The following is a 27,500-nucleotide window of genomic DNA, read 5'->3' as shown; positions in this document are numbered from 1 at the left end:
TTAAGCATAAATGCAGGTTCTGTGCTAAAGTGTTTGGGAGTGACAGTGCCTTGCAGATTCATTTGCGTTCTCACACTGGCGAGAGGCCATTTAAATGCAACATATGTGGAAACAGGTTCTCCACAAAGGGAAACTTAAAAGTCCACTTTCAGCGTCACAAAGAAAAATACCCTCATATTCAAATGAATCCGTACCCAGTGCCAGAGCATTTGGACAATATTCCTACAAGCACGGGTATTCCTTATGGGATGTCTATACCGCCAGAGAAACCTGTCACGAGCTGGCTGGACAGCAAGCCAGTCCTCTCCACCCTAACAACTTCTGTTGGCCTGCCACTCCCACCAACAATTCCGAGCTTGACCCCATTCATCAAAACTGAGGAGCCTCAGCCAATTCCCATTAGCCATCCTTCTACTAGCCCTCCCTGCTCTGTCAAGAGTGACTCGGGAACAGCTGATCCTGCATCAAAAATTTCCAACGGACTCTCTGATGAGGTAGAGGCTGGTGCATTGCCTACCTCAAATGGCAAAACAGAAGAAAACCCTCAAAACTCAAGCACCGTCACCAACATGAGCAGCTCCGTGAGCTCCCCGGCAGCAGACTCGGGCTCCAGCGGTGTCGCCACTTTTACAAATCCACTGATGCCTCTCATGTCAGAGCAATTTAAGGCAAAGTTTCCATTTGGAGGACTACTGGATTCAACGCCAGCATCTGAAACATCAAAATTGCAGCAGCTTGTAGAAAACATTGACAAAAAGGCAACTGATCCTAACGAGTGCATCATTTGCCATCGAGTTCTCAGTTGCCAGAGCGCACTGAAAATGCATTATCGCACCCATACTGGAGAGAGGCCATTCAAATGTAAAATCTGTGGTCGTGCTTTCACTACTAAGGGCAACTTAAAGACTCACTACAGTGTCCACCGTGCCATGCCCCCGCTGAGAGTGCAACATTCTTGCCCAATCTGCCAGAAAAAATTCACCAACGCCGTTGTGCTACAGCAGCATATCCGAATGCACATGGGAGGGCAGATCCCAAACACCCCGGTGACAGAAAACTATCCTGAGTCAATGGAATCAGATACGGGATCTTTTGATGATAAGAATTTTGATGATATAGACAACTTCTCAGATGAGAATATGGAAGACTGTCCTGACAGCAGCGTGCCAGATACACCTAAATCTGTGGATGCATCACAAGACAGCTTGTCTTCTTCCCCTCTGCCCCTGGAAATGTCAAGTATTGCTGCTCTGGAAAATCAGATGAAGATGATCAATGCTGGCCTTGCTGAACAACTTCAGGCAAGCCTGAAGTCAGTAGAAAATGGGTCAGTGGAAGGGGACGTTTTAACTAACGATTCGTCGTCTGTCGGTGGCGATATGGAAAGCCAAAGTGCTGGAAGCCCTGCTGTCTCAGAGTCTACCTCTTCCATGCAGGCCTTGTCCCCATCCAACAGCACTAATGATTACCACAAGTCACCAAGTATTGAAGAGAAACCATTAAGAGCTTTACCAAGTGAGTTTGCCAACGGTTTGTCTCCAACTCCTGCTAACAGTGGTGCTTTGGACTTGACGTCTAGTAACACAGATAAAATGATTAAAGAAGAGTCCCTGAGTATGCTCTTTCCTTTCAGAGATAGAGGTAAATTTAAAAACACTGCATGTGACATTTGTGGCAAAACATTTGCTTGTCAGAGTGCCTTGGACATTCATTACAGAAGTCATACCAAAGAGAGACCATTTATTTGCACAGTTTGCAATCGTGGCTTTTCCACAAAGGGTAATTTGAAGCAGCATATGTTGACACATCAAATGCGAGATCTACCATCACAGCTTTTTGAGCCCAACTCCAGCATCGGCCCCAATCAGAACTCTTCGGTGATGCCCGCTAACACCCTGTCGTCGCTCATAAAGACCGAGGTTAACGGCTTCGTGCATGGCTCTCCTCAGGACAGCAAAGAAGCATCCTCTGGTCTAGTTGCTTCGGGGCCACTGTCCTCTGCCACATCCCCTGTGCTGCTCCCTGCTCTCCCCAGAAGAACTCCAAAACAGCACTACTGCAACACATGTGGGAAAACGTTTTCTTCTTCCAGTGCTCTGCAGATCCATGAAAGGACGCATACTGGTGAGAAGCCTTTTGCCTGCACTATATGTGGAAGAGCATTCACAACAAAAGGCAATCTGAAGGTACTTTTTTCCCCCTTGCTGTCCTTCGGTTTCATTTTCTCTTTGCTGGGGTTTTTGATTTTTGACACATATTAATGTTGCAGCAGTGGTACCTTGGGTGTTTGTGCTGTGACAGTGTGTTTAGTCAGCTCTAGTAGACTAGATGGCCTCTTGTTGAGTGCTCGTGCTGGCAGCAAGTCTGAGGCATGAGCTGTTTTGATTTAATTAAAATTCATCTACCAGCAAGGTCTGTCTATGCAGAGTGTGAAACAGAACAGCCAAATGATGGTAAGGAGCATTAATTAACAGAGAAACGCATTTTGTAACTCACATACCTCTTCAAGAAGTGAAAGGCCCTTCAATGTGATGCTTTTCATAACTATCATGCAAGATGAGTGTTTAAAAAAACTATTAACATAATTCTGGAAATAATGGGCATTACTTTAATTGATTATATAACTAACATTTCCTACTGATATGTGTTTGAAAAAAGCAAATATACTCAAGTTTTAGAACACCAGTTGAGCACTTTACTGTGTACATTTTTCTGTTGACAGAGTATTTCTCTAGAGGTTGCTGCCAGTAATGTGAGATGAATAATTACTTTCAGGCCATTCTGTCTATACACGAGGCCCTCCGATGAGCAATCAGTAAAGGATACTTTCTGCCTGTCTGAAAAGGACATTTATAGGGTAAAGGGTGTCAAATACAATACTCACCATTGCAATGAAAGTGGACATAGCAATTCTAGCCCTGAAAGCAACAATTGACAGAATAATGCAAAGTCATTATAAACTAAATACATGTAATAAAAAAAAAAGAGTAAGAAGCAATGCATTGTTCAGCAGGAGGACAAGTTATTCTGGGTAATGGTGATGGGTTAACCTAGAAGTAGTGTATTATTCCAGAGCCCTGTGTCCTCTATCTTTAACGCCATTCATTGTGTAACAAGACTGGACACGTTCATGGACTCCTGCCTTCTCTCTGATCAAAATAAGTTTGAAATTCCTGTCAACCTTTTTTTTTTTTTTTTTTTTTGGTTTTTTTTTTTTTTTTTTTTGTTTGTTTTTTTTTGGCTTTTTTTTTTTTTTTTTGGTTTGTTTCTTCCTTTCTTTCATTCCAGGTTCACATGGGCACTCACATGTGGAACAGTACTCCTGCAAGACGAGGCAGACGACTTTCTGTAGATGGCCCCATGACATTCCTAGGAGGCAATCCTGTAAAGTTCCCAGAAATGTTTCAGAAGGATTTGGCTGCACGGTCAGGGAATGGAGACCCATCCAGCTTCTGGAACCAGTATGCAGCTGCACTCTCCAACGGCTTGGCCATGAAGACCAACGAGATCTCGGTCATCCAGAATGGGGGCATCCCTCCAGCACCGGGCGGCCTGGGCAACGGTGGCAGCTCTCCCATCAGTGGCTTGACAGGAAGCCTGGAGAAGCTCCAGAATTCAGAACCCAACGCACCTCTAGCTGGTCTGGAGAAAATGGCAAGCAATGAAAATGGGACTAACTTCCGTTTCACACGTTTCGTGGAGGACAACAAAGAAATTGTAACAAATTAGGAAAAAGAACTCAGTAAATAACATTCCTGCAAATAGTGCAACCTAGGGTTGCTTTTTTCAAGCTGCAGGCTACAACATTACAAAGACTTTGTTTTGTACCATGTTCTACTTCTAGAGTCCTAAGAGAGCTTATTTATTAGTGATATAACCTTGCTTTGCAAACAAATGCAAGCATTAACTTTGGTCTCCCGTATTTTGAACTAAATACTAATCGACTAGAGTGCTGTAAACTTGCTGTAACATTTATGGCAGTTGCAAGTCTGTTCTGCTAGGTGATCTTATTCTGGCATTAACTTATTTTCTATATCCAGTTTAACATGAACTCTGGTATTGATGCGATGCCTCAGTGATGCATTAGATCTCTAATAAAAATCTGTATATAAATGTACACTTTGATCCTGCTGGAAACTTTATCAGCAAACACATTGTCTAATTTTTCCAGATAGAATTAAGAAAAAGACTGAGAGAATATAGACTGAACAGTGTGGGTCCTTTACACAGCTCAGTTTTTGATTTTTATTATAAAATTAAAACTGCTTTAATTTTTGTAGGTTTAACATTTTCTGTTTTGAACTGTTATTTGTATTGTGCTTTTTACTTGAGTCGTCTTAAATGTTAATACATTTCTGTACAGTAATAAGCACGCGGATTATTAGAGAAGATACTGAAGTGTTGTTTTGGTAGTTGAAACTGAGACGTAACATTTTGCCTTGTAGGTATATTCATTCTAGAAAATGTGCTGGACTTTCACAATGCTGCTAAGTATGGCATCTTGAACAACTTCCGTGGACAACTGTAGATGCTCCTGTATATACAATAAGACATCACTTTCATTAAAATGTACATACGTTCCTTACGAGACCAAGCCCTACTCCTTGACCAAGGGAACAAGTATAGTGTTTGTTTATTTTGTATTAGGCGTTGGGGGGGACAGGGGGAACCTTGGACTGTTACATGCACTTTCTCGGAAAGTTGAAAGGAAAAGAGGTCCAGTTTCTTTAACATTTAATACTTACTAACAGCAGAGATACTGTAATTTTACTCGAGTAATCAAATACATTTTTGCAACAGATAAAAAATTCGCTGTCTCTGTGTTTTTAAAGTGTACTTGTATTTAGTAATCACTTTGTATTATTTAGCCTTTCCCTTGGTTAACATGAACTGTCCAGGTTGTATGTGCGTGCTTATATCTGTAAGTATGGGTATACATATATGTATTGCATATTAATTGCTAGTATATTTTTCATACCTCCAATAGTGAGAAATTTCTCCTTAACTATTCAACTCCTCCTTCTCATAAAATTGTAGATATTTTGGCATTTTAAATTTGTTTATTAAAAAAAAATGCTGCTAGCAAAGACCTTATTGAGCCTAGGTAAGTTTCCTTTGAAGGAAATAATTTATTACATTTAAGGCTTGATTTGGTTCAAATGCTTTATATTTGATATTAATTTTATTTTATGAGATTGTATGTTTGTGGCATGCTTACGCTGCTATTCCTGTGTTAAGATGTCCACTTGCAAGCCTCCATATACTATGTGGGGTTTATAACTTGATTGTAAAAAGACATACCAAACAAAACCTAATTGCTTTGGCCTTGCACATGATTTGGCTTCCCTTAAAAACCTGCCATGATCATTAACCTCAATGGGAGTTTATCAAACATAATTCAGTCCAATACTTTCACCCCACAGAGTTTCATCTCTTTATATTACAATTTATGAAAAATGAATCGGATTGGCTGCCTTCAAATTATGCCTTCAAAACTACCAAGAGGCATAGCCAATTTTGTGTCCATGTGACTATTTTTTTTTTTTTTAAACAATTCAAAAATTCAGGTTTATTTTTCAGGATCACTGTGGGGGGAGTTGCCCACCATTTTAAACAAGAAGTGATCACTTAGCTCTTCCCGTAGCCTGAGTTGCAAATTGGGCACTAGAGAGGATTTACAACTGAAGAGCTGGGGTGAGAAATATTTTTCTTGAGGACTTTTCCCCTTCCTATGATTATGAATCCTGCATATTAACGCTGTAGTCTGGATACCTCTTGGACTTCATGTCTTTAGGACTTTTCCTGTTCGAATGTGATGATTCACCTGGTACATGATATGCATTTTTGTTAACATGTGAGTTGTACGCTAGAGCCAGCTGGCTTGTCAATGTGAATATTTAAGAATTTTGAGTCACCTTTTGGTCTCAGAAAAAGGTAAATTAAAAGGATTTTGATGATTTTATCAATGAAATACTAACTAATTCTCCTTTTAAACTGAGTCGAGATTTGTGCAACAGAAAAGTTGCCAGGGAAGGGTTAGCAGCCCCCAGCGCTCCGGGAGGGTTTCCTCTCCGCGGCTTGAGTTTCACGAGCGCCTTTAACTTCAGCCCTCGGAGCCTCTTCCCACGGGTCAGCGGAGTCTTCGGGTTCCGAGGAAAGCCGCGCCCGGGGCAGGCGGACCCCGCACTCGCGAACCTTCCCGGGCACCGGACGCTCCTGCCGGTGGGTAACGTACGTGCTTAGCATCACTCGGGGGCTAAAAAACAAAAATACCAGAAAAACCAAAGAAGGAGCGACTTTTTTTCTCGTACCTTGGAGTCTTCCGCCGGCCTTTTCCGTGAGGGGACCCAGCGCGCACAGCGCACGCCGGGCTCGGCTGAGGGGCTGCTGGCACCAAGGAGGGGCCTCTGCCCGAGGGGATGCCCTCCCCCGGACCCGCCGGGGGTGACAGACCCTTTTGTCCCCCGGCCCTTCCTAAGCGTTTCCCTGCGGTGCTGGCAGCTGCGGCTCCCCGGGACAGCCTTCCGGCCCCTGAGCCCGGCCGGGCGGGGTTCCCGGGGAGCCGGGGCGCTGCCCCGCCGTGCTCTGCTTCGCTCCGCGCTGCCCTCCCTGCCGTCGGCGGAGGTGGGTGCTGGCGGGGGAGCGGCCCGTGCCTCCATCACTCTGTGCCAGGCCGAGGGAGAGTGCCCGGGCTGTGCCGGGCCGAGCCATGAGTGCCCGGGCTGTGCCGGGCCGAGCCGTGGATGCCCGGGCTGAGGGATGGGTGCCCGGGCTGTGCCGCCCGCTGCGCGAAAGGCGCCGGGCCGTTGTCCCCGAGCTGCTCAGGAGCTTTCCGTTCCCTTTCTCCTGTCAGCCTCGACCGGGGCTGGGGCCAGCCCGCTGCAGCGGCCAGGAGCATCGTGCCGGGGCCCGCAGGGTGCGGGGCCAGAGGCGGCTCGGGGTCCCCGCCCCGTCAGGAGGAGCGCCCGGCTGGCCTCCTGCGAGGGGAAGGGAGGGGGGAATAACTTGCTCTGGTAACGCGGAATTTTAAATTTCCCGTTACTCGACACAAGACCGTGGGGACCGAGGGAAGTTACCTCTCCCCAGAGCTGTCCTGGCAAGCGCACAAAGGTGCCCGCATCGCCTCGCAGCTGGGAGCCGCGCTACCTCGCTGCAATTACCCAGCGCGGCGTTTCTTATTCACAGACACTGAATTAATCCTTATTCAAGAGCAGAATTTTTTTCTTTACGGTTTTGTTTTCGCGGCCTCATTTTTCTCATTAGCAACAAAGTTTTCTTTCCCCCCTCACCCTTTCCCCTCCCCCCCGCCCCCCTCGTCTCGCCCATCACAATTTTATCACCCCCAAAATAAAGCACAGTGGGGTGGGTTGGTATTCTCTTTTTCTTTCTCTTAAGCGCCAGCGATCATTTAATCATCCCGAGTAATTTTCTTCACCCAGAAACAGACGTGATTTATTTAAAAATTGGGCTAACAGCGTGCGAAACTTGCCGGCTTGGGCAGGGCCCGCGGCGGAGCGGCAGGACGGCGCTGGCCGGGCACGGCCCCTCCCGCCGGGCAGCGCTGCCAGCGCCCGCCCGGGCCCTCCGCGCTGCCCTGCGGGGCCAGGGCGCGGTGCCGGCGGCGGAGCAGCCTTACAGGCTTCACCTCCGCGGGCACACCGGGCACATCTAACGGGGGAAACGGAGAGGAGGGCTGGCCAAAAGGACCCGCGATACCGGCGGAGCGGAGAGACAATCGGGGCAGCACATGGGGAGGGCAGGAATGGGGTTTCCTTATTGGCCAGGCAGCGGGAGAAGGGAGAGGAAGCAGCAAATTGCCCGCTTTATTTCGTGTGCTGATGACGACCAAATCCTAAACCCTTTTCTCAGGGAAAAAGTCTGTTGAATTTCAGTGTTTCTTCCTAGGCTGGGCTTTGGTTTGAGATTTAGGGACAGGTTGCCAGCCCTCCCAATTGCAGCAGGCAACAAATGTCTCAGTTTGTTCCTGCTTTGTGAAGAATATTTGCTGGCCATCAAAATGCAAGAGTTGCTGCTTGTTTTGGCCATTTATTTGGGCGTGCTTCCTGCTTTTGAAAGTCCTGAAATCACAATTTACCTGGCTGTATCTTTGCAGGAGGCCAGTTTCACTTGGCAGCAGAAGGTGTGACTTCGTAGCACGACAGTTCTTTTTTGCTGTCTCCTTGCCAGCGTTCCATAGCTCTGCAGGTTTGTTTCTCTGTCAGTGTTCAGTAGTTCTCCAAATTTGTTCCTCTTTGGTTGGAGTTTGTTTAGTTTTTTTACCAATTAAAATAACTTTAAAAAAATTTGTTTTCCTTCTCTTAGGCATATGAGTTGACAGAACTTGAAATAATGTTTTGCAAATAAGTAGGTACAGTTATCTGTACAAGCTGGAAGCAATATGTCTCTTAACTGCCAAGCTGAAATATAATGACTCAAAGATTTCACCTACTACACGGGCTGTAATATAAATATGTATCTCTAGACAAAATATTGAGGAGTAGATGCTTGGAAATACAAATCTTAATAGGAAAGAGCAGGAATAATTTGAAGTATGGAGCTTCAGCTGAGAACAGAGTTACTGACAGCCGTGTTTATGATTTTCTAATTTGATATTTCTGGGTTTTATATCCAGGTTACAGTTAATATTGGGATGGTTACCCTGAGCAAGTCCCTGTGTCACTTTGACAGTGGCCTAGGAGATGCCTGGAAGATGGTGAGTGCATTGTGATTCCTTCCTGGGAATGTCTTGTTCCAGGGACATGGGATACCAGGATGCCCTGAAACACTTTACAGGTGTAGGAATGATAGTGATTAAAATGACATTTCTGGCTTAAATCATATTATTGTTTTGTCCTACCACCAATCTCTTCAGTTTCCATTTTATCTCCTGTTTTAATGTAGACATGTATTTTTGAATCCACAAGCTAAATTTCTTAAGAGGCAAATTTTCTCAATGATATGGAAAGGAGACCAAAAAAAGATTGAAAAAAGGAGAGCAGGAAAGAGGAGTTTTCTTCAGTGCTCAAGTCTGTCTAACACTGCAGGAGCTGGTGAGGAACATGCCCGTGAGGGTTGCAGTCATTCTGTGCAATGCTCTGTGAGGTAAGTGAGGTCAGTACACCTGTGAGAGCACCCTCTGGACAGCTGCAAAGTAAGAAGGTGATGCCATCCCTCTTTTTTAGTAGTTAATTAGTTAACCCAAGCTGTAAGCTCTTCTGAACTTTCTGAAGTTACTGTCACTTCTGGAAGGAACTTTCAAGTCAGGCACCAAAAACGTGTCCCTGCCCATGTTATACCTGGTCACCTCTGCTGATAGGGAAGATTCTCTCTGGAAAGATCAGCCCTGAAACTTCTGGTGTAATTTCTTTTCAAAAGTAAGAAGTCTCTCCATGTTAGCAGACATTCACATCATCTGTACAGACAGATCTCTTGGCCAGCACAGTGCTGAAGTGCAAAGGTCTATTTTCATTATTTAAAGGTCTTAAAAATGCAGCATCACAGTGTCAGGTGGGTGTAGCAGAAGCCCTGGAGCACCTGGCATCAGGTGGTGCAACATTAGAACTATTTAGTATTGAATATGGAAAGCAAAAAATGGAGTGGTCTGGCACACCATGATGGATTTAACCCTGCTCATCACTACTTTCTTTCTTTTTCCTCATCTTTTTTATTAAAAATTCTTCCAAAGTGAAGACAGTGAGACTAATTGGATGAATGATGTTAAGAATTTTTTCAAAGCACTGCTTGTTTTGAAAATAAGCTTTTCCTAGCAGTGAATAATTCTGAGTTGCTTTACTTTCCTCAGGAGTTTAAAATGTCAGTTAATACATAGTGAAGCCAACATTTGTTCCATATGTACAATAACTAAGTGGAGAATCGTGTTTGGTACTAAATGTGCATTCATATGAACCCTGTCTTCCTGGTGGTTAGAGGATTCATAGAAAGAAATTCTGTAGAGATGGACAGAACAGATTTTTTAGTTATTATGTGTCTATTTATTTGTCTAGGCTGAGTAGAGAGTGGTCTCAGCAGCTTGTGCCAGAGCTGCTGCTGGGAAGGGGGCTGGCTGTGGTGTTAAATCACCTGTTGGCTCAGCTGTGGGGAGCCCCAAACACCAGCACAGAGCTCTGGTGCTGGTACACACAAATTAGCCCCCCCCCCCCTGCTTCAGTCAGCTGAACTTATTTTGGCTTCTAGCACTGATGGGTGCCTGAGTGCTGCACAGACAATTTTTGTAGTGCTGGATGTGGCAGTTTAAGGTGTTACTTTATTTCCCTTTCAGTTCAGGTATTTATTCCTGTCCACTGAGATTTCTCATATTTGAATGGGTGCAATAGATCTCCTAAGCCCTCTTCATTCACATCACCACAAGGTCTGAGGGAGTTCTTATTTGGTTTCCTATTTAAGATAGGAAGGAGTCCAAAGGTACTGGGCAGGTTTGCAAAGCTTAAGGAGACCATTTTACAAAAGGAGGTCGAGCCTATGTATCAGTGAGTCAGGCAGAAAAGAATTCATAAAGCTATGGCTTGTTTGAGCCAGAATTTCATGAGGTGTTACCTTCCAGACCTAGCCTCCTAAAGGGACAATTGCCTGCAAAATAGGCTTAGCTTAAAATGCCACTGAGCATGTCTAAATTTGCATTGAAGTGTGGGGAGAACACTCCTTAATTTGTCCTGTTGTTACAGAGCACAGCAGTTGCAGCTTAAAACACTGAGGCTGTTCCTTCAGAGTCTTCTTACTGACATCAGACAGGCACCTAGAGTCACTTTTCCTGCATGAGCTATTCAAAAAGCAGACTGGGCCCCTGTGTTCTCTCCTGGATCTTAAGAAGTTATTAAACCAATTCCTTCTTGTGAAAGCTGTATGCATTCATGCTGGCATCCTCAATAAAGCTGGGACACAAACAAAAAAGCAAACAAACCAGTCACAGTAGCATTCAATGCACTTAAACTTGGAGGAAATGAAAATCAATATTTGTCAAATGGAGGGAAAAGGTAAAATGGACTGAGGAAAAATGTCTGGCTTTCTTAAAAGCCATTAGTGAAAATGAAAAGTTAACAACAATACTGGAATTTAATTCCTGCATGGGTGCTGCTTGAACCTGTGGTTTTGTTGTTTTCACTCTCTATGGATGCACTAGCTTGGTGCACACGTATTTCTTTATTGATAGCACTGCTGAATGGAATTTATTACATTTTAATTATGAGTGATTTGGAACCTTGGAGGCTTATCTAGATGTTTTGCTTGTGGCTAAAATGCAAGGGGATAATTTAGGAATGGAAGTTTCGTCTCTGGTCGAGGCCACATGCAGCCTCAGCCACTTGCTCCAATCTCCTGATGTGTTTTGTGAAATGACAATAACAACAGTTCCTTACCTTTAATTTTGCTTATTTTGGGTATTTAGATAGGAAACCTCTCACTGATCTTTTACAATGTGTGTATATGATACATGGCTACTCTCTGGGAACACAAATGGTTCTAAAACAGCCAGCACACAAGTAATTTGCATTTCAGCATCTACTGGAACATCTGGAAGTGCTCTGCTGGTACCTCAGTACATTATTTGTCACTTATTGGATGAGGTTCAAAAGTTAATCCTGTATTATAGACACATTTTCACTGTATTTGTATAATCAAATCATCAGATTTTGCAGAAGGTCTCAAGAGACACTGTATTTTTGCTCAACTATTGAATGTAGCCACAATCTTTTAAAATTTTCCATGTAGACAAGATGCCCCTTTCTTGGGAACAGTACAAGGAAATACTGATTCCATTGCTGCCTTGCAAACAAGTACCCAGAGCTGATTTCCATTCTGTGATATTTATCACAGATAACAGATTCAGGTAATCAGTTCTCTTTATATATTTCTCATATATGAAAAAAAAAGGTAAGAAAAAGTACACTGAATTGCAAAGGTCATATTTAATCAAAAGAAAAATGCTGGGTAACATACAGTGTGACAATTTAGGGCCAGATTTGTTGCCTTAGTGACTTTTTGGTTTGTTTGAGGGTATTGTCTGAGGCAGGATGATGTGAAAGGGCTCAATGTCAGTGTGGTGTAGTGGAGAGTGCACTGAAATAAACTCTGCAAACTGGAGTCCTGCAGCTGTTGGTTTTGGTGCAAGTCTCTAATGTTTTATTATGCTCTACTACTCATCTTGAAGGACTTACTTTTTAGTTGAGAATTAGATATTGACAACATTAACATAAGAAGAATATGGCCAGACATTTCCAACCCCCCAGCCCTCCCTCCTTTTTTGCAATTTGGCCTAAATTTGAAGCTTGTTCAATGGTTTATTTTGCTATTTATATAATGCTCCTTTTAAACCATCTCAAGGAATTGTGATTTTTTAGAATGTGCTACCCTATCTAACAATTAAGCTGTTAAAATGTGTTGACACAGAGTCATTTAAAATCATGGCCCAAGTCCCATGATAGTGGACAGTTAGCAGCTGACATCCTAGACAAACACCCTGACATCATCCTAATGCCTTCTGCCATTCTGCACAGCAGTTTTCCCACAAAAAGTAATGATATTATTATTTTTTTCATGTTATAAAAAGAAATAAATGGGTCTAGTGTGTGATCAGTTTTTATGTTTGCAAGTGGCAGGGGCAAAGTGCAGATGGAGCCAGGACCTGTGGCTGGCATGGGATGTGACTGGGGGTTGTAGAGGGTCAGATCCAGGCTGCTGCATTTCCAAATAACATTTTGGGGAGATTCAACCTTAAGCAAACAAAATTATGATACAGCTGGTTCCTGTAGAAGGCTCTGAAGTAGCAGGGAGTCCTGTGATGATGTGACTCGTCTCTCTGCAGGATTAGTAGTTGTCTCTCCTCTTCCACCCCCTCATTTCTTTCTCTCTCTCTCAGGGGTTAAGGCTCTGTGTAATGCTGACAGTTACTGGAAAAGGTTCTAACAGCAGTAGAGCTGGTGAAAGACAAGACTATTTAAAGAAAACAATGAAGTAAAAATAAGTGCAAGATTAAATATCAGTAGCTACCAGCTATAGCACCTTTTCTCCTCCTCCTGTTAAGTAGTAAAATGAAAGCATAATTTGGAAAGGCTCCCTGCTGGAATTGGAGAAGCTGGCTCATTCTGCATGCCAGAGGGAAGTTGAGATGTTCATTTACAGGATGGCATTTCCTCAGCTTCTGCTGAACCCTTCCCCAGCTGGGATTAGGAGCTCACATGCTGTAGGAAGTGAGATTTTTCTGCTGGGGGATAAAACTAAGCTTTTGTTTTCTCATGGTGAGTGGACATCTAGAGTGTTCCCAGTGCCACCATAAGTGTCTAAGATGATGGGATGGACGTGGGTCATGGTCTGTGCCTCCTACTGAGGCACATTAAAAGGGCTCAGTCTGCCCTGTAATGTTCTTATGTAAGAGGTGATGTGCAGATAAGGGTTTGGCTACAGCAGGGGCAGCTATGGAAGAGTTTTGGATGAATTTGTCCTAAATCAGAACCCTTGGTTCTCTTCAGCAAATCAGATGTACAGAAGTCTCAGGTTCTGGTCTGTATTCCTCTCTTCCCAGAGCCCAGGCTGGACTCTGTTGAACGTTATGCATTTTCTTTTTTGGTGGAAATAGTTAAAGGAATCTGCACAAGTCTTAAAAACTGCATTGAGTTCCTTACACCTTCCATCAATTGATTTGATATAGTTTTCTTCTTTATTTCGTCTTGAAAGGCCTGTGTGGATACAGACTGTCCTTTTAAATGAACTGATTTCAGGATGGGAAGCTTTGCTGCCTTCTGATTGCATTACAAACAGAGTTGGGCAGATTTGGGGGTTTATCTTTGAGGAGGGTGAGAGTACAGTGGCTACTAGTAGCTGCTGAGCCTTGGCTGGTCTCATTTGGTTACTATTCAATCTCTTTTTCCTTCTGTTCTTTGTTGCTTCCAGCTATCTGTAGTTGAGAAAAATATTGATGCCATTATTGTCAGCATCGAAATGCTTCTAACTACCAGATTTCTCTGAATTCACTTGCAGACCAATAACCCCAGTCAAAACAAAATCAGAGAGTTCTAGTAATATTTCACAGGATTTTGTTTCAGCAGAGGGAGTGTTGTTTCCAGAAGAGTTTATGTAACTGCTGAAAATCTGGACAAGTCACTGCAAAAGACTTGAAACAGAGAGTTAAACTATTTAATAGTGGAAAAATGCTGCTAGCCAAATTTAGTCTTTATAAAATCAGAAATCCTTCTGGTTCAGCAGTAAACCTACAGTGACTCATCAGGGTGATGTTGTGGCTTTTTCCCTTGCTATTGTGGAGCACAGTATTGATCAGACTGTGAAATAATACAACAGCTGAAGCTCAGGTAGCAAATATGCATTGGATTGATCCCCTTTTACTAAGCCTCCTGTATCCCAGCATTATTTATGGCAGAAGGATCAAGTCTGGAAAATTACTGATAAATACCACCTTGTGGCACCTGTTTAAGTGATGGGATAGAAAACACTCCCTAGTTTGTTAACTTTAAGTATTGGGAGCAGAAGCGTTGTGCACATAATAATATTATGATTCATACAAACCACTTTTCAACCAACTCGATATATTTCATTACCTCCTTTTCAGCAAAGTATTGATTTTTGTTTTGTGGTTTTATAACACAATTTCAAGGCTGTTGTAGTTTAATGAGCCATGTTTTTATGATGTTTAAAAAGATTTGAAGCATTTGTTGAAATAAATATTATGGATCACCCAGCTCTTGTCACCTCTTCTTTCTCTCTGCCCTCAGTATCAGCCCAGCACAAGAATGAATAGGGTGGGCAGCTCTGTGGCTTTTTGTGCTTTTTGTGTTTGAGATCAAAGTGCTGCTGGAGAACAATAGCAGGCCACACTTCTGTGTCCCTGACCACACACAGCAGCACCTGCAGAGCACTAAAATGTCATTGTTGCTTCTGCAGTTTGAGCACAGAGGAAGCACCACTGAGGTGGCAGATGATTCTAATAATACTTGATGTGAATTGATGGGGAAGGAAGACCATAACACAGAGGGCTTTTTATTATAAGCCATGACTTCCCAAGCTGTGAACAACAGAATACTGCACCTGTGGACTTTCTTCCAATCAGCCGTTATGGAAAGTGACAGGTTTTATTAACTTAAAGAAAAACTTTTCAACATGGGAAAGTTGTAGTTTATTTTGGAGACATAAATTAAAGAAAGCAAGTGATATATTGCAGATTTCCCACTGCTCATACTTTTCTGGTGTGCGTTGTGTTTTTAATGTGCTATGATAGAATCACAGGGGCATTTTAAAAGATTTCATCTTTTCCTATCTTTTTAAGATAAAACAACATCTATGGGATTTTTTCCCCCTTTTACCCATTGCTTCATGTCTTATGTTAGATGAATAATGGAATTGACAGGAGAATCAATCTATTGATCAAAGATCTATATAACTCTGTTTTTATATATATATATTGATAACTGAAGTTGGACAGAAAATAAAATTAGGTAGAAGAACGCCTCAACTAGTTCAAATAGAAGCAGTTTATACTGGTCAGTGTCTGTTCAGTCAGTTCCTCCCTCGTGCATCCATCTCTGGGAAGGTTCTGGCAGGGCAGGAGCTGTGAGGGCTGCAGGACTGTGCTGCTGTCAAAGGCACGTGCAGGTAAATGGAGCTGACACAAACTTTTGCAGAGTTTACCTTCAACTCCAAACAGGTCAGGTTATCAGTTTTGTTTACAACAGCTATGCCCCACTGCTGGAAGAGTTCCTCTAATATTTCTGGGATCATGACAATGTATCAGTCTGGGTTTTAGAAAGAAATAGAAGAGCATCAGAATTTGTTTTTTTGGGTGGCCATCATGTGCCCTGTGCTGTGAAACAGGTTCTGCCAAAGTTGGAAACATTCTATGGCTGGTGGTCAAATATCAGACTGATTCCTGCCTATGCCATAAATTAACTAATTGCAGGGTCTGATTCACTTAGAATTCTTCTTTTTACTTTAATTTCTCAGACTGTGTGGCCACATTCTGGCTTTATTATGGCTGCAGTGATTTTGCTAGCCACAGACACAAGCCTCTGGTACCCATACGAATCCAGCCACACCCAAATTTTTGTGTAGGTGCAATTAATATCTTGATGATATAATTCAGGTTACCTTAAAAACAGAACACACATAACAAGGAATTCATTATGAGCATTTTATTATCTTCATATGCACATAGTTTTTACTACAGTCAGTTTTGAAGGAATCAGAAGTCCTAATTCATGTAAAATTAATGGCTGAGAGTTGACAAATCAAGCATAAAGTCAACTGGATCATGATTATTAGCTGAAAGCATAGTGGTTTCTGCTGATTCTTTTTGTTCTAAAAATAATCCCTGGAAGAACTGGAAATCATTTTGCAGGAAACCCTTAAGTAAAGTGTCCTGCAGAGTAGTTGGTAGAATATTACACTTTCCATTTGCACAAACAGATGGTAAGCTTGGCCTTAGATTTAATCAGGGGCTGACAGACAGGTAGTGCTTCTGTATATTTTGGATGAAAACTTTTTTTCAGAGAGACAGAGAGTGTTTCATTCAATAGCCTGTGTACCAAGCAAGAGAAGCATTTGCCAGATATTCTTATTATCCTTACTATTACTTTAACTACTACTGGAGTTAACACATACAAGAAAGCTTCTGATTTATTTAGTCAAGTGCAAAACCTTTGTTTTGGTTTATTCTTTTCTCCTCCTCCTCTTTTTTGGCAATGCATGTAGCCATCCAGAACACCCAGGAATGTGTCTGTGATTAAACTTGTAAGCCAATAAATGTCTTAACAATTCAGGATTCATGGATCTCTGGCCATATTCTTTTTAGCCAACTTTTTAGATAAGATTTTGATATCATTTGTTTCCCTTTCCCTTCCCAAAACCTAATACCTGGTAACCTAAGCAAATACAATCTGTTTCAGGAGAGAGATTCAAGAGATTCAAGCAAGTGCAGCCACTGGTGTGTTTTAATGTCACTGCAGAGATTATGTTACCTTCCTAGAAACAAAATCTTTTTTTTCTCCCCTTCAAATGGAAGTCCCCTGATACCCTTGTCAGAGACCATTTGTTATGGAGAGTTTTGTAAAGCAATCAAAATTAATTCACAGTGATCTTTTCACCCAGAACCTCCAGCTTCAAATAATGGCCTTTCTCAACAGGTGCTCATTGTGGCAGCTTGACTCCAGCTTGCCAGACTGAAGAGTTTATTCTTCAGCCATATTTAAGAATAGAATCCTGAGCTTGTAATTTACTAATCTTAAACAGCTGCCCAGGAAGGCACACCTGCTTAAAGGAAGTATTTCTTGTGTCTTTGAGATCTAAAACCTAAGGATGTTTTCATGTTTGCCTATTTTCTTACTTCATAAAAATCTCATGTACAAGTCACTAGAAAACCTGTCCAACAACAATGCCACATAATATCACAGTTTTATTAGGAATTCACTTGTGCTGTTTGTTCTTGCAGAGGGGCAAAATTCCCCCTGAAGACAAAACAAATTACTTTGATTTTTTTCTTCCTTTCCCCTGAGTTAGGGTTTGTAATAGGTTTCATTGTGAAATAAAATAAAACAACTGTTTTAAAGGTAGTACTAATAAGCTATACTCATTGTGAGTGTTGAGAACTTTGACAAATGTTTGCTAATCTCTTGCAGGTACTGTTTAAATATGTTTCATATGAGCTGCAAAAGCAGAAGCCTACTTGCTAAAAATATTTTTTTTTTATGTCCTGTGTGGGAAGGGAAATAATTTCTTTCAGTAAAAGTAAAACAGAATGTATCATTAGAAATACCTGAGCTACTGCTGATACCAGTATATCATATTTTCATCTCTTAGCTGTACATAGGCAGGTGAGCAAAGAGGTATTTTGCCAGCAGAAAGGCACCCTGGGGAGTGCAAAGCCATCCTGGTCAAAGCACATTTACACTGTTATAATTGCAGTAGGAGATACTGCTGTCACATCTGCTGTGTTAAAAAGCAGATTAACTTATAACCATGTCCAAAATACTGCACTGGTTGAACATGCACAGAAGGATATTTTCAGTTGGCTTTGCCATACTGGATGTAATCAGGATGAGAACTTCTTCTGGGAACATCAGTGCAGGACTCAGAGCACAGAAAGGAGGAAAAAAGGGAACTCAAGACCCAGTTGAGAATATCCAGGAAAAGTTTGCCTTTGTGCAGCTATCGTTGGTGATTGATTGTGCTGCTGCTCAGGCTGCAGTCGCTGTACCTGGGGCCTTTGGCAGTTTCTGACAGCCAGGAGTCATTAATGATCCAGGCACCCGAACCACCGGGAGCTCCCCCGGGGCACCCTCGGTGACACCGCCCAGAGCCGGGACACACGGGAGGCTCCCGGCTGTGCCCACCGAGAGGCTTTGTGGGGCTTTTAAAAAGCACAAGTGTTTGGTGGAATGGTGCAGGAAAAACAGCGTGTAAGGAGAAAGGAAAAGAAGTAAAAAAACATCAGTCAGAAGCGCATGAACGCTAGTAGGCTTTACTTGAGAAAAGTGTCAAAGTGTTTTAACTTGAATGCTGAGAAAATAAAGCTTAGAATTAAGAGAAAAGAAACCATCTCCAGCTGTCTAATTCCTCCTCTGTTCAGGAAAACACTATTTTTTTCTCTGTTGGTGCCAGAGAAGGAGCTGACTTTATCATCAATTTCTCCTAATGGAAAGAGAGTTCCCTACACATTGGCTGGCTGCTCAAGACAAAAGGGGGGGATATTGCATTTATTTAGGACACTCAAAATATTCTATAAATGTAAGTGCTGGACAACACTAGTTCCCTAAAGTAGATAAATATCATTTTAGCTCCTCAGTAAAGTAAGGGTCTTTGCTAGTAAGGATTGGTTAAGCTGCTTGCCTAAATTCAGCAGTGACTTGGCTACGGAAATAGGAAGGGAATCCACACCCTGATTCCCCTCTGATTTGTACTGCTTTAAACCAGATGAGAGAGACAAAACTCATGTCCCAGTGGCTGCAACAGCTGATTCCTTGTTACAATTATGAGAGTAATCAGGCCCCTTTCTGGAGCTCAGTGAAATACTCAAGTCCTGAGGGTGGATTCCTTACTCTTGCTATGCTGTTTGGCAGTGTAGGTCACTGGTATATAAATGCTGGTGTGAAATCTGGGGTATGGAGGTGTTTATAGGGTATCACCAAAGAGCTGTACTCATTTGGACTGTTGAGAGACAAATGTCAAATGTCTCTTGCTCATCTCATGCAGGTTCTCTTGCACTATTTAAATATGTTTCATGTGACCTGCTCTTGCACTATCAAAGCCAGTGCCTTCTGTGAAGTATGTCAGTCATTAGCTATGAGTATTTCCTAGTATCTTATGTTTATTTCAGCTTTTTTAATGAGGTATTGCAAGATTTTTTGTTGTAGAAAGGGATTGTTTAGGCTACCAAACTTAACACCAGGGCATTTCTACTGCTGTCTGTGTGAAGGAAATGTTAGTAACCTGTGTAGCACATGAAACAATCCTATTGAATTACATAAAGCATTTGTGCTAATGGAGAATCACCCATTTACACTCATGTTTTCAACTAAGCTGAGTGGTATTTTCATTCTCCTAACCTAAAACACACCCAGTAGATTTTGGAGCTATGGAAGTGGGTGAGTAAAGTGGAATAGTGCCTAAATGCTCATAGATAACTTACAGCAGCAGAGGAAACTACACTGTAACATCACATTCATGTAGAATAATGGTAATTTGAAACCCAGCAACCTTTGTATAATCTCTTATCTTCCCATTTAAAAAATCATATTGCTGAAGGCTTAGAAATCAGCTAAAATGTAAACAAACAATGCAATGATTTCTTCCTGAAGCTGCTAGCACTTACCAGCTGTTAGATGTATGTATTTGCTCCAATGGAATATTTAACTTCAGTGCAGCTGACTAGTTTATTGTTGTTGATGGTGTAACTGATTACTGTGTTGCAATTTGAGATGTGAATAACCCGATGTTGTTATCTTCTACTCTTACCCCTTCCGAGGCTTGGGGAATGGAGAAGTTAGCTGCTGTCAAGCATTGGTGATGTAAAAGTGAAGGGTATAACTCTCTATTTATTGAATTACTTGTGCTTCTTTTTCTCTCTCCTCTAGCAAAGATTGAGCTGTCACCTGGCTTTAAACAGAACATATTTCCTGCTGTTGCTCTTTGGGCAGCTCTGGCAGCCTCTCCTTTGCCATGGCCTTGTGGCTGGGGCAGGTGGGCTGTGAGGATGCCTCTGGCACTGTGCAGGTACCCAAAGAGTGCCCTCAGGTGTGGCTGTGAGCATCCTCTGCTCTGCACTCTCTGCTCACAGCCCCCGCAGAGGAACCCCTCAGGTCCCTGTCGGCAGCACAGCTCTCACTGCAGAACACTCTCAGTGCCTGCATTCAGCTCTTTTCCCTGTGAGTGCAAACATGTAAACAAGAGAATAACTGCCTTTAAAAATACGATTTATCCCATGAAGACTTTCCAGCATGTGAGTTAGGGTGCATTAAATTCAAGACAGTTGTGTTGACATAACCCTGTTTTTTAGGTGCATAAGTGAGAGGTTGTTCTGTCAGATTCCTTGGATCTCAAGGGCTCTGTTGGCTGTTTCTAAGCCTGCTCTGGGTACCAGGTCACTTTGTTAAGATGAGCATTACCAGTAGGGTCCCTGGCATGCTTCCTGTGCAGTGCCAGGAGTGTGTGAGATCCTGGCAGGTAAGAGCCTAATAGGTAGGAATTCTTTTAATAGAGCTTGTTTCTTTCTTGGGTTCTGATAGTTCTGGTTTCTCTTATTTAGCAGCAATTCTGATTATTTAGGGACCTAAAAAAATATGGTGCCCTTTCTTTTAATAATTATTGAAATTATTTATTTTTCAGCTGTCAGAATATTCCAGGACCAAGATGGTAAAATACAAATACAATTAGAAAACACCTGAATTTTTTTGGAAATACACCTCCCAAATTTCGAAATAACTTTTTCTAACATATTAAATTAAGTTAATTAATTAGGCAAGTACCCTGCCTAATATATGAGTTAGGAATAATGATGTAGTGATGCATACTTTGATGAGACTATCTCACCTAAGTGCTTGAGCTCTTAATGGTGAAAAACAGAGATGCATTTAAATTCTCTGTCTCCATTTTCCATGTGTTTAAATAATGTCCACAACTTCCTGACAAGGGAATTATAGTGACTTGTGAAAAGGACCAAGTGTGCAGCAAGATGTAAATCAAGGTCATCTTCACTGAAGGCAGAAGTAACTGAGAAGCTGAGCCAAAATATGGATCTGTGCAGGATGCTGTGTGTGCCTTGGGTGGAGCAGGTGTTTGCACCTGACCTACAGAGGGCCCTTCTAAGTGAAGTCTTTTGATCTTTTGAAGTGTAGGGGTAGAAGCAATGTTAAACATGTGAAAGACAATTGCAGGAATGTTTTGGAAATTAGGCTGAAGTCAAAAAAACCCAGAGGTTTTAGGGTGCTGCCTTACAAAGCAGTTTGTTTTCCTTTTCTGTTTTCTGTAAAATACAGCAACGCAGTCCAGTAATATGTTTGTAAAATGTCTTATGGAAGTCTGATAGCACAACAAGGCTCTTTGCAATGGCAGAGAAGGGAGGCAAAGAACAGTGTCTCTGTGTGACTACATTACAATAGGGCAGTCAATGACATTGTAATGCCTAGGAATCTTTTCTCCAAACGATGCAAAAAAGTGATTGTCTAGAAAGAAATCAACAACTTGACTGTTTCTTAACAGAGCAGCTATGTTGCCTTCCTTCCTTTTAGTTAGGGCTAAAGTCTGTCAGTCTGCTCAGTCTTGTCTTTCAGTGGGTGTAGGGTGTGTGAGCCTGGTTGGGATTCACGGGGAAGAGCTGGGCTTTTGCAAAGGCAGATGGAGTGGTGCTGAGCATTCCTCTCTGAGGGACACAGGGGGACTAAAATGCAAAGAGCCTGTGAATTACATGGTACATAATTCAAAAATATGAATGTCATGCTCCAATCAGTGCAGTGATCATGGTTGTGCCACAGCAGCCACTTTTATTGTGTCATTGTAGAGACTGATTCATTAGCTCAGGTTGATGAAGGTCATTTATGCAAGTCCTCTATAAAATGGCAGCTGTAGTTTTTGGGGTTTGCTTTTTCTCTCACCCGTTTTTACATCCCAATATCCTTTGGTTTCTATTTTAGCTGTTTTCCCCTTTGGCTGAGGTGGAGCTGCCTTCCTGTGTGTCCAGTTTTCTGAAATACTTGTAACCACTTCTCCTGCAAAGGGAGAGTGATGCAGAAGGAGCAGGGGCTGTCCTGTAATAACTCCACGAACCACTGGATGGTGTTTGAGGCAGTCTGAGCTCCTGGGTGAAGTCTCTCTGCCCCAAATCAATGAATAGCTCGTTGTGCAACTGAGCTGAACCAGGCCATTTTAGTCACCCAACATGAAACTTTCTGTTCTTCGTGTTTATTTAAGACTGTTGAATTTAGACATGTTTAGAAAGAATAAATATGCTCAAATGTGATTGTTCCGGGATGATAAATGGAAGATTCCTGTATTGATGTTAATTCAACTTTACCATTATTGCCTAAAGCAACCTTTAATTCCATTCTTGTTTTTTAATTAAAATGGGTGGGTTACTCTGGGCTGGATTTGCCTTGTTTTCTCCTGCTGAGCAATACTTCACACTGTTGGTGGCCACTGAAACTTAAGTAGGGCCAGATTTACTGAGCTGTTGCACAGCACCACAGGGCCGGATTTTGTTACTCCTTCCTGCATGTGATAGCACTCTATGCTTATTTTAAGCTAATGGTGTTGTAAGATTGGAAAAAAAAATTCCAATTCTTATTATTCAGAAGTTAAAAACCTTTAGGTGACCATCAAGATCTATGTTTTGTACCTCAGCCCTCTTCTATACATGAAACACACAATGTAACAGTTGCCTCCAAAAACTCATTTAGAGTGAGTTGTGTGCTCTTCCAGGATTCACCTTTTAGGATTAATTGGGTCTGAATTAAAGTTTTGCCCTGGGTGTCAGCAGTGTCTGTGGACCAATGTGTTGCCAAAGTATCATAGAACAAGTCTGGTGCTATGTTCTATGTCTTTCTTCTAACTGCCAGTTGAAAACTTTGAATGAAAAAGTTAAAATTGCTTGTCAAAAAAAAAAACCAAAAAAACAAACAAAAAGTCAGGTTCACTATTACCACCTGATTATTTCTTGAGTGCTCTTTGGCCTCATTTTCCTTTGTATTACACTCAGTCTTCAGAGCGATTTGTTTTTGGGGGTTGTTTTGAGTGTGGGCTGGTGGTGGTGGTGGTAGGTTTTGGAGGTGGAGGTGGTATTTTGTTGTTTTTGCTTTGTTTCACCAAGAAATCTGAAGTTAGAGGACCTGTGCTTTCATCTGTGCTGTAGGTGACCAGTGTCTTTGGGGCAATGTGTGGCCAGCACAAGAGAGGTTCCAGAATAATAGCACCAGGTCAGTTGCTGCCAACCTGAATAACATCAAGGGCATGCACTTGCTTTCCTCTCTTGTCCTACTGCACTATTGAACAAACCAGGGAAAAAAGTATCAGGAACTTTATTTAGCTCAGCATGCTAGGAGTTCTTTATGTGAGCAGAGAAGTGGAGATATGTGTGTGATGTCTCTTCCTCTCTAGCTCAAATAAAATTTTTTCACCTTAAAAGACAAAAGAGGTGGAAATATACACTCAGCTACCAATGCTGAAGGAGTGAGCTTTGGAAGACTAATTGTGAAATCGGATTCTGTATAAGCTTTGATGAGCATGCTTTGACTTGGAATTGCAGTTTCCCTAGGCTTGATAGAAATGACAGAGAATTCAGCTGGAAACAGACCTGTTGAATCTCCTGGGCTTTGTATCTCATCCAGAAAGTGTATCTCAGAACAATTACAAAAGTAGTGATTTATAGCACAAAGTCACCTTGAATCCTGAGCTGTTACAAGAGCTTTCAACTTGCATTATTTTCCAGCTGTGTCACTCTCCCTAACTATCTGTGTCACAAAGCATTATGCCAAAGACATCAGCTGTAATTCGTTTTCTTAAATATCTGACTTTAAAATCTGTGTCAGGCAATTTGTATCATCTGTCAAACAACTGTCAGAAAGGGCCAAGAGGGAAACACCTGAGAAAAGCAAGGTACTGAAAGATCTGTGAGTGTGCAAGTGCTGTGTCCTGTGGGAACAGCTACCTGAGGAGATCCTGGGAAAACCAGGAGCACTGGCAAGGCTTTCTGCATCAGGGCAGGTTGGAAATGCAGCCTTGGATCAGGTTGTTTGGCTGCTGAGGGGTGTCTGGTGGCCTTGCACAGATGAATGCTTCTTGCAAGAGCTCTATGGCTGGCCTTGGAATGGCTTCCAACACTTTCCACCAGGAGCTGGAGTCTTACCCTGACGTCTTGGCTAAATCCAAATTATACTTTACCTGTTAGAAATTCTTTTAGGGTTTCTTTGTGGACCAGTGCTCTGACTTTCTAAACAGAAGATTTAAACTGGCCTTCTTTTAGTTGTGTGTAGTTTTTTACTAATTTGTAGGATGAGATATGTTTTTTCCCCAACCAGGTCACGCTTATTTTTTTCAGTCTACAGGAGTTTTCTATGGACTGTAATGATTTTTTGCTTTGCCTCCTGCCCTGAATTTTTGTGTGTATTTTCTTCACGCTTGAACAGTGAGCATTTTTCATTTAAGTACTGTATGTGTTTCACTGATACCAGTGTTCTGTCCCTAGACATAAATCTGATTGTATGATAAAATCTGTAATGGCACAGAGAAGTGGAGCCTCTCCAGGATTATGGTTTCAGTTTGGAAAGTATAGGAGTTTAAATCTTTATGTAAAATATTTAGTTATCTGTTTGTTTAAAAGATAGTCTGTGCTTTTACTGTAATGATTTTCTGGAATGTGTAATTGTGCCTCATAATAAAGTCAGTCCTTATCAGTGCTGTTAATAGTTGCTAAAATAAGTGTGGGCAAATTCAGTAGTGTAGGAAATCATCTTTCAAGTATTTGTTTTAAAAATGATGGGCTAGTGTCATGGCATGAAAAGCTATGGAGTCATTAATTGTCTCTTCTGTTACTTTGCTAAACTAATCCATATAAAAAGAGCAGATTAAATTGTCTGACCCTCATATATTTAATGATTGCTGCTATTTGACTAAGAAACATTTCTCAGGAAGCCACTTGTCACAGGCTATCAATATTCTTTTCATCCCGTGTTAGTTATTGGTGCACTTTGTTACTCTCCAAGATGGCCTGTCTCAAGTGGTTCTTCAGCTTGCACAGCAAGAAAATGAGATGCTAAATGGTTGCAAAAACAATTTGATTATAGTGTTTAATTCCTGCCCTATGGATTTCCAAGATCAGTAATCCTTTCTCTTTTTTGGTTGCTATTATTATTATTATTATCCTTCTAAATGATCTTCCTGCTGCCAGAATTATTTTACTCCTTTTTGTCAAATTTCATTTTCACCTCAGCTTCCTGCAGAAAGCGCTGGACTTCTTATGGACTCTTGCTGTAATGAATATCCCTGTCAGGATATAAGTACAGTGTAATGTGACTGTTGTTCACAGTTAATGTTATGATTTTTGCTGTACATCTGAACATACACAGAAAGGATGAGAAGTGATGATAACTCAGGCTTTTCCTCTGCCATTTATATCAGCTAGAAAGTTGGATTTCATGTAATACCTAGATGTTGATGACTTTGTCGGGGTGTCTTTTATGTGGTGGCTCTTGGCTGTCTTAGGCCCATGTTTAATTTTTCAGCAATCTAGATTCCTACCATATTACTCTGGTTTACTTATTTTGAGTGCAAACAACAGCTCTGGTTTGATTTGAGCCCTTGCAAGTGAGGAGGTTTGCAGGAGAGATCCCACTGCCAGGGAGGATTTGCTGCAGCCTGATGCCTCTGCCAGTGCATTCAGCATCCTGCCCACAGAGCCTGGCCATTTCAGAACTACTTAAAAACTACTTCCTAAAAATGTTTTGTCAAATAAATAAATCAGGGGGAGTTGTTTGCTGTGACAATCAGCAGTGCTGTGTAAAGATGCCACAGCTGAGTGTTGTGAAATACTGTCAGCTTTGCAGAGTGGTAGAAGCCCAGACCATTGACCAAGACTCCTTGATAACAATGAAGTGACTACATGGTACTGTGAAAATGAGAATTTTGCCCTCTTTTTCTGGGAGTAAATTAGGTCAGAGTGTTCCCAGAATTTACATTTCAATTAAAAATCACTATAATAACACATTGTGCTTATAGTGAATGACTCCTTCTCTGGGAAAGGTGATATCTCCTGTTACTTTGTTAAAGAAAAGACCCTTCATTCCATCAGTGGTAAGAACTCTTCTTCCTTGTTTGTCCTCTTCAGTTAATTTAAACCTGTGAGAGAGGAGTACAGTGTAATCAAACCTCAGGCTTTCACTGTCTGGGTTAGATATGTTTGAGTTTGCATATTTTGGTCTCTAGAGGTCTTTTGAAATATAAAGAAAACAAAACTTTTCTTTGTTTTTTTGAAGAGTTACCCACACCTGAAAAATTGATCCTCTTTCCTTAAAAGGAATTGTTCTTTTGGTGTGGGGAGAAATTGCTCTAAAATGCACTGTTCAGAGCAGCTCATGTTGACAGTCTCCTTTTTTTTTTAACCAAGGTTTGCAGATTCTCAATTATAAAGCTATTATTTCTGGACCACCAAAGCCTCTTTTTTGCATCAATTGCAAAAGAAGAACGATGTTGATTACAAATTTTATTAATTTGATTTCTCTTGTGCACTTTATTTGCAGAACAGCCACAGCCATCATATGTTGTTGTTTGTTTCTGAGCACAAGTGTAATAAATGTTTTTAACAAACTTAACTTGTATTGTGGCCATCTCAACTGCAACACCAACTTATTGCAATCAGTGTTCATTATAATGTTGTCTTACTTTTGAGCAAGGCTGCAGGGGGGATTCCTTTAGACAGTACAGTGCAAGGAGTAGCTCAAAAACTATTTAATGTTTCCTCTAAATTAAAGAATAAAATCAGCTCTTTCTCCTGGCATTTGGGGATGAGTCTTTTTAACACATGCTTACAGACAGCACAGTCAGGACTGGAATGTTTTCCATGTCCTGGTATAATGTGATGAGTAGACCTAAAAAAGAATCTGGTTGGGTCTCTGAGCATCTAGAGGTTGAATTAGATGGTGCCTTCCAACCCCTTCTATTCTATGATAAAAAAACTACCTTTCTATTTGGAGAGAAAAAGTACTTCAGTTTCATGTGCATGTGTGGAACACTAGGAAAAAAAACCCAAACTGGCAACAAAGTGCCAAAGGACAATGAAAATAATTAAGAAAATCTATCTGAAGTGCTGAATGTATTTGAGCATCAATGATATATCTAGTTCAGATGAGGTCCCAGAGAAGGTTTGAGGCAGAGTTCTCCTGCAGCCTTGCTTTGTTCCTTGCTCTTTCTTGTCCCTTGCTATATATTTTCCAAGCTTCTGGCCTGTAGGGTTTTTCTGGTTCAGAAGAAAGACAGTTCACACAAGTTAATTCTATCCCACT

At 41.7% G+C, this 27,500-nt stretch overlaps 2 protein-coding genes and 1 long non-coding RNA gene across 5 annotated transcripts in view; all 3 read left to right on the top strand.

The window, feature by feature from the left end:
* SALL1 (spalt like transcription factor 1) overlaps window positions 1-5,986 on the top strand; it is a 16,194-nt gene extending 10,208 nt beyond the window's left edge. For all 3 annotated transcript variants that reach the window (XM_009090623.4, XM_030227561.2, XM_050978812.1), the window contains 2 exons: window positions 1-2,186; window positions 3,289-5,986. The exon at window positions 1-2,186 is cut by the window's left edge and continues 1,224 nt beyond it. In XM_009090623.4, coding sequence (XP_009088871.2) covers window positions 1-2,186; window positions 3,289-3,729 — 2,627 coding nt within the window. In that variant the 3' untranslated portion in view covers window positions 3,730-5,986. The remainder of the gene's footprint in view (window positions 2,187-3,288) is intronic.
* The window catches only part of AKTIP (AKT interacting protein), a 1,131,926-nt gene that overhangs the window by 927,673 nt on the left and 176,753 nt on the right, over window positions 1-27,500 (top strand). The window lies entirely within an intron of this gene.
* LOC115484045 (uncharacterized) overlaps window positions 8,123-27,500 on the top strand; it is a 96,694-nt gene continuing 77,316 nt past the window's right edge. The window contains exons 1-2 of the long non-coding RNA XR_003944794.2: window positions 8,123-8,205; window positions 8,633-8,713. This is a non-coding gene — a long non-coding RNA (uncharacterized LOC115484045). The remainder of the gene's footprint in view (window positions 8,206-8,632; window positions 8,714-27,500) is intronic.

Source organism: Serinus canaria, chromosome 11, assembly GCF_022539315.1.
Source record: "Serinus canaria isolate serCan28SL12 chromosome 11, serCan2020, whole genome shotgun sequence".
Taxonomy (NCBI): Eukaryota; Metazoa; Chordata; class Aves; order Passeriformes; family Fringillidae; genus Serinus; species Serinus canaria.
Note: the sequence above shows the minus strand (reverse complement) of the source record. Positions and strands in the feature narration are given on the sequence as shown.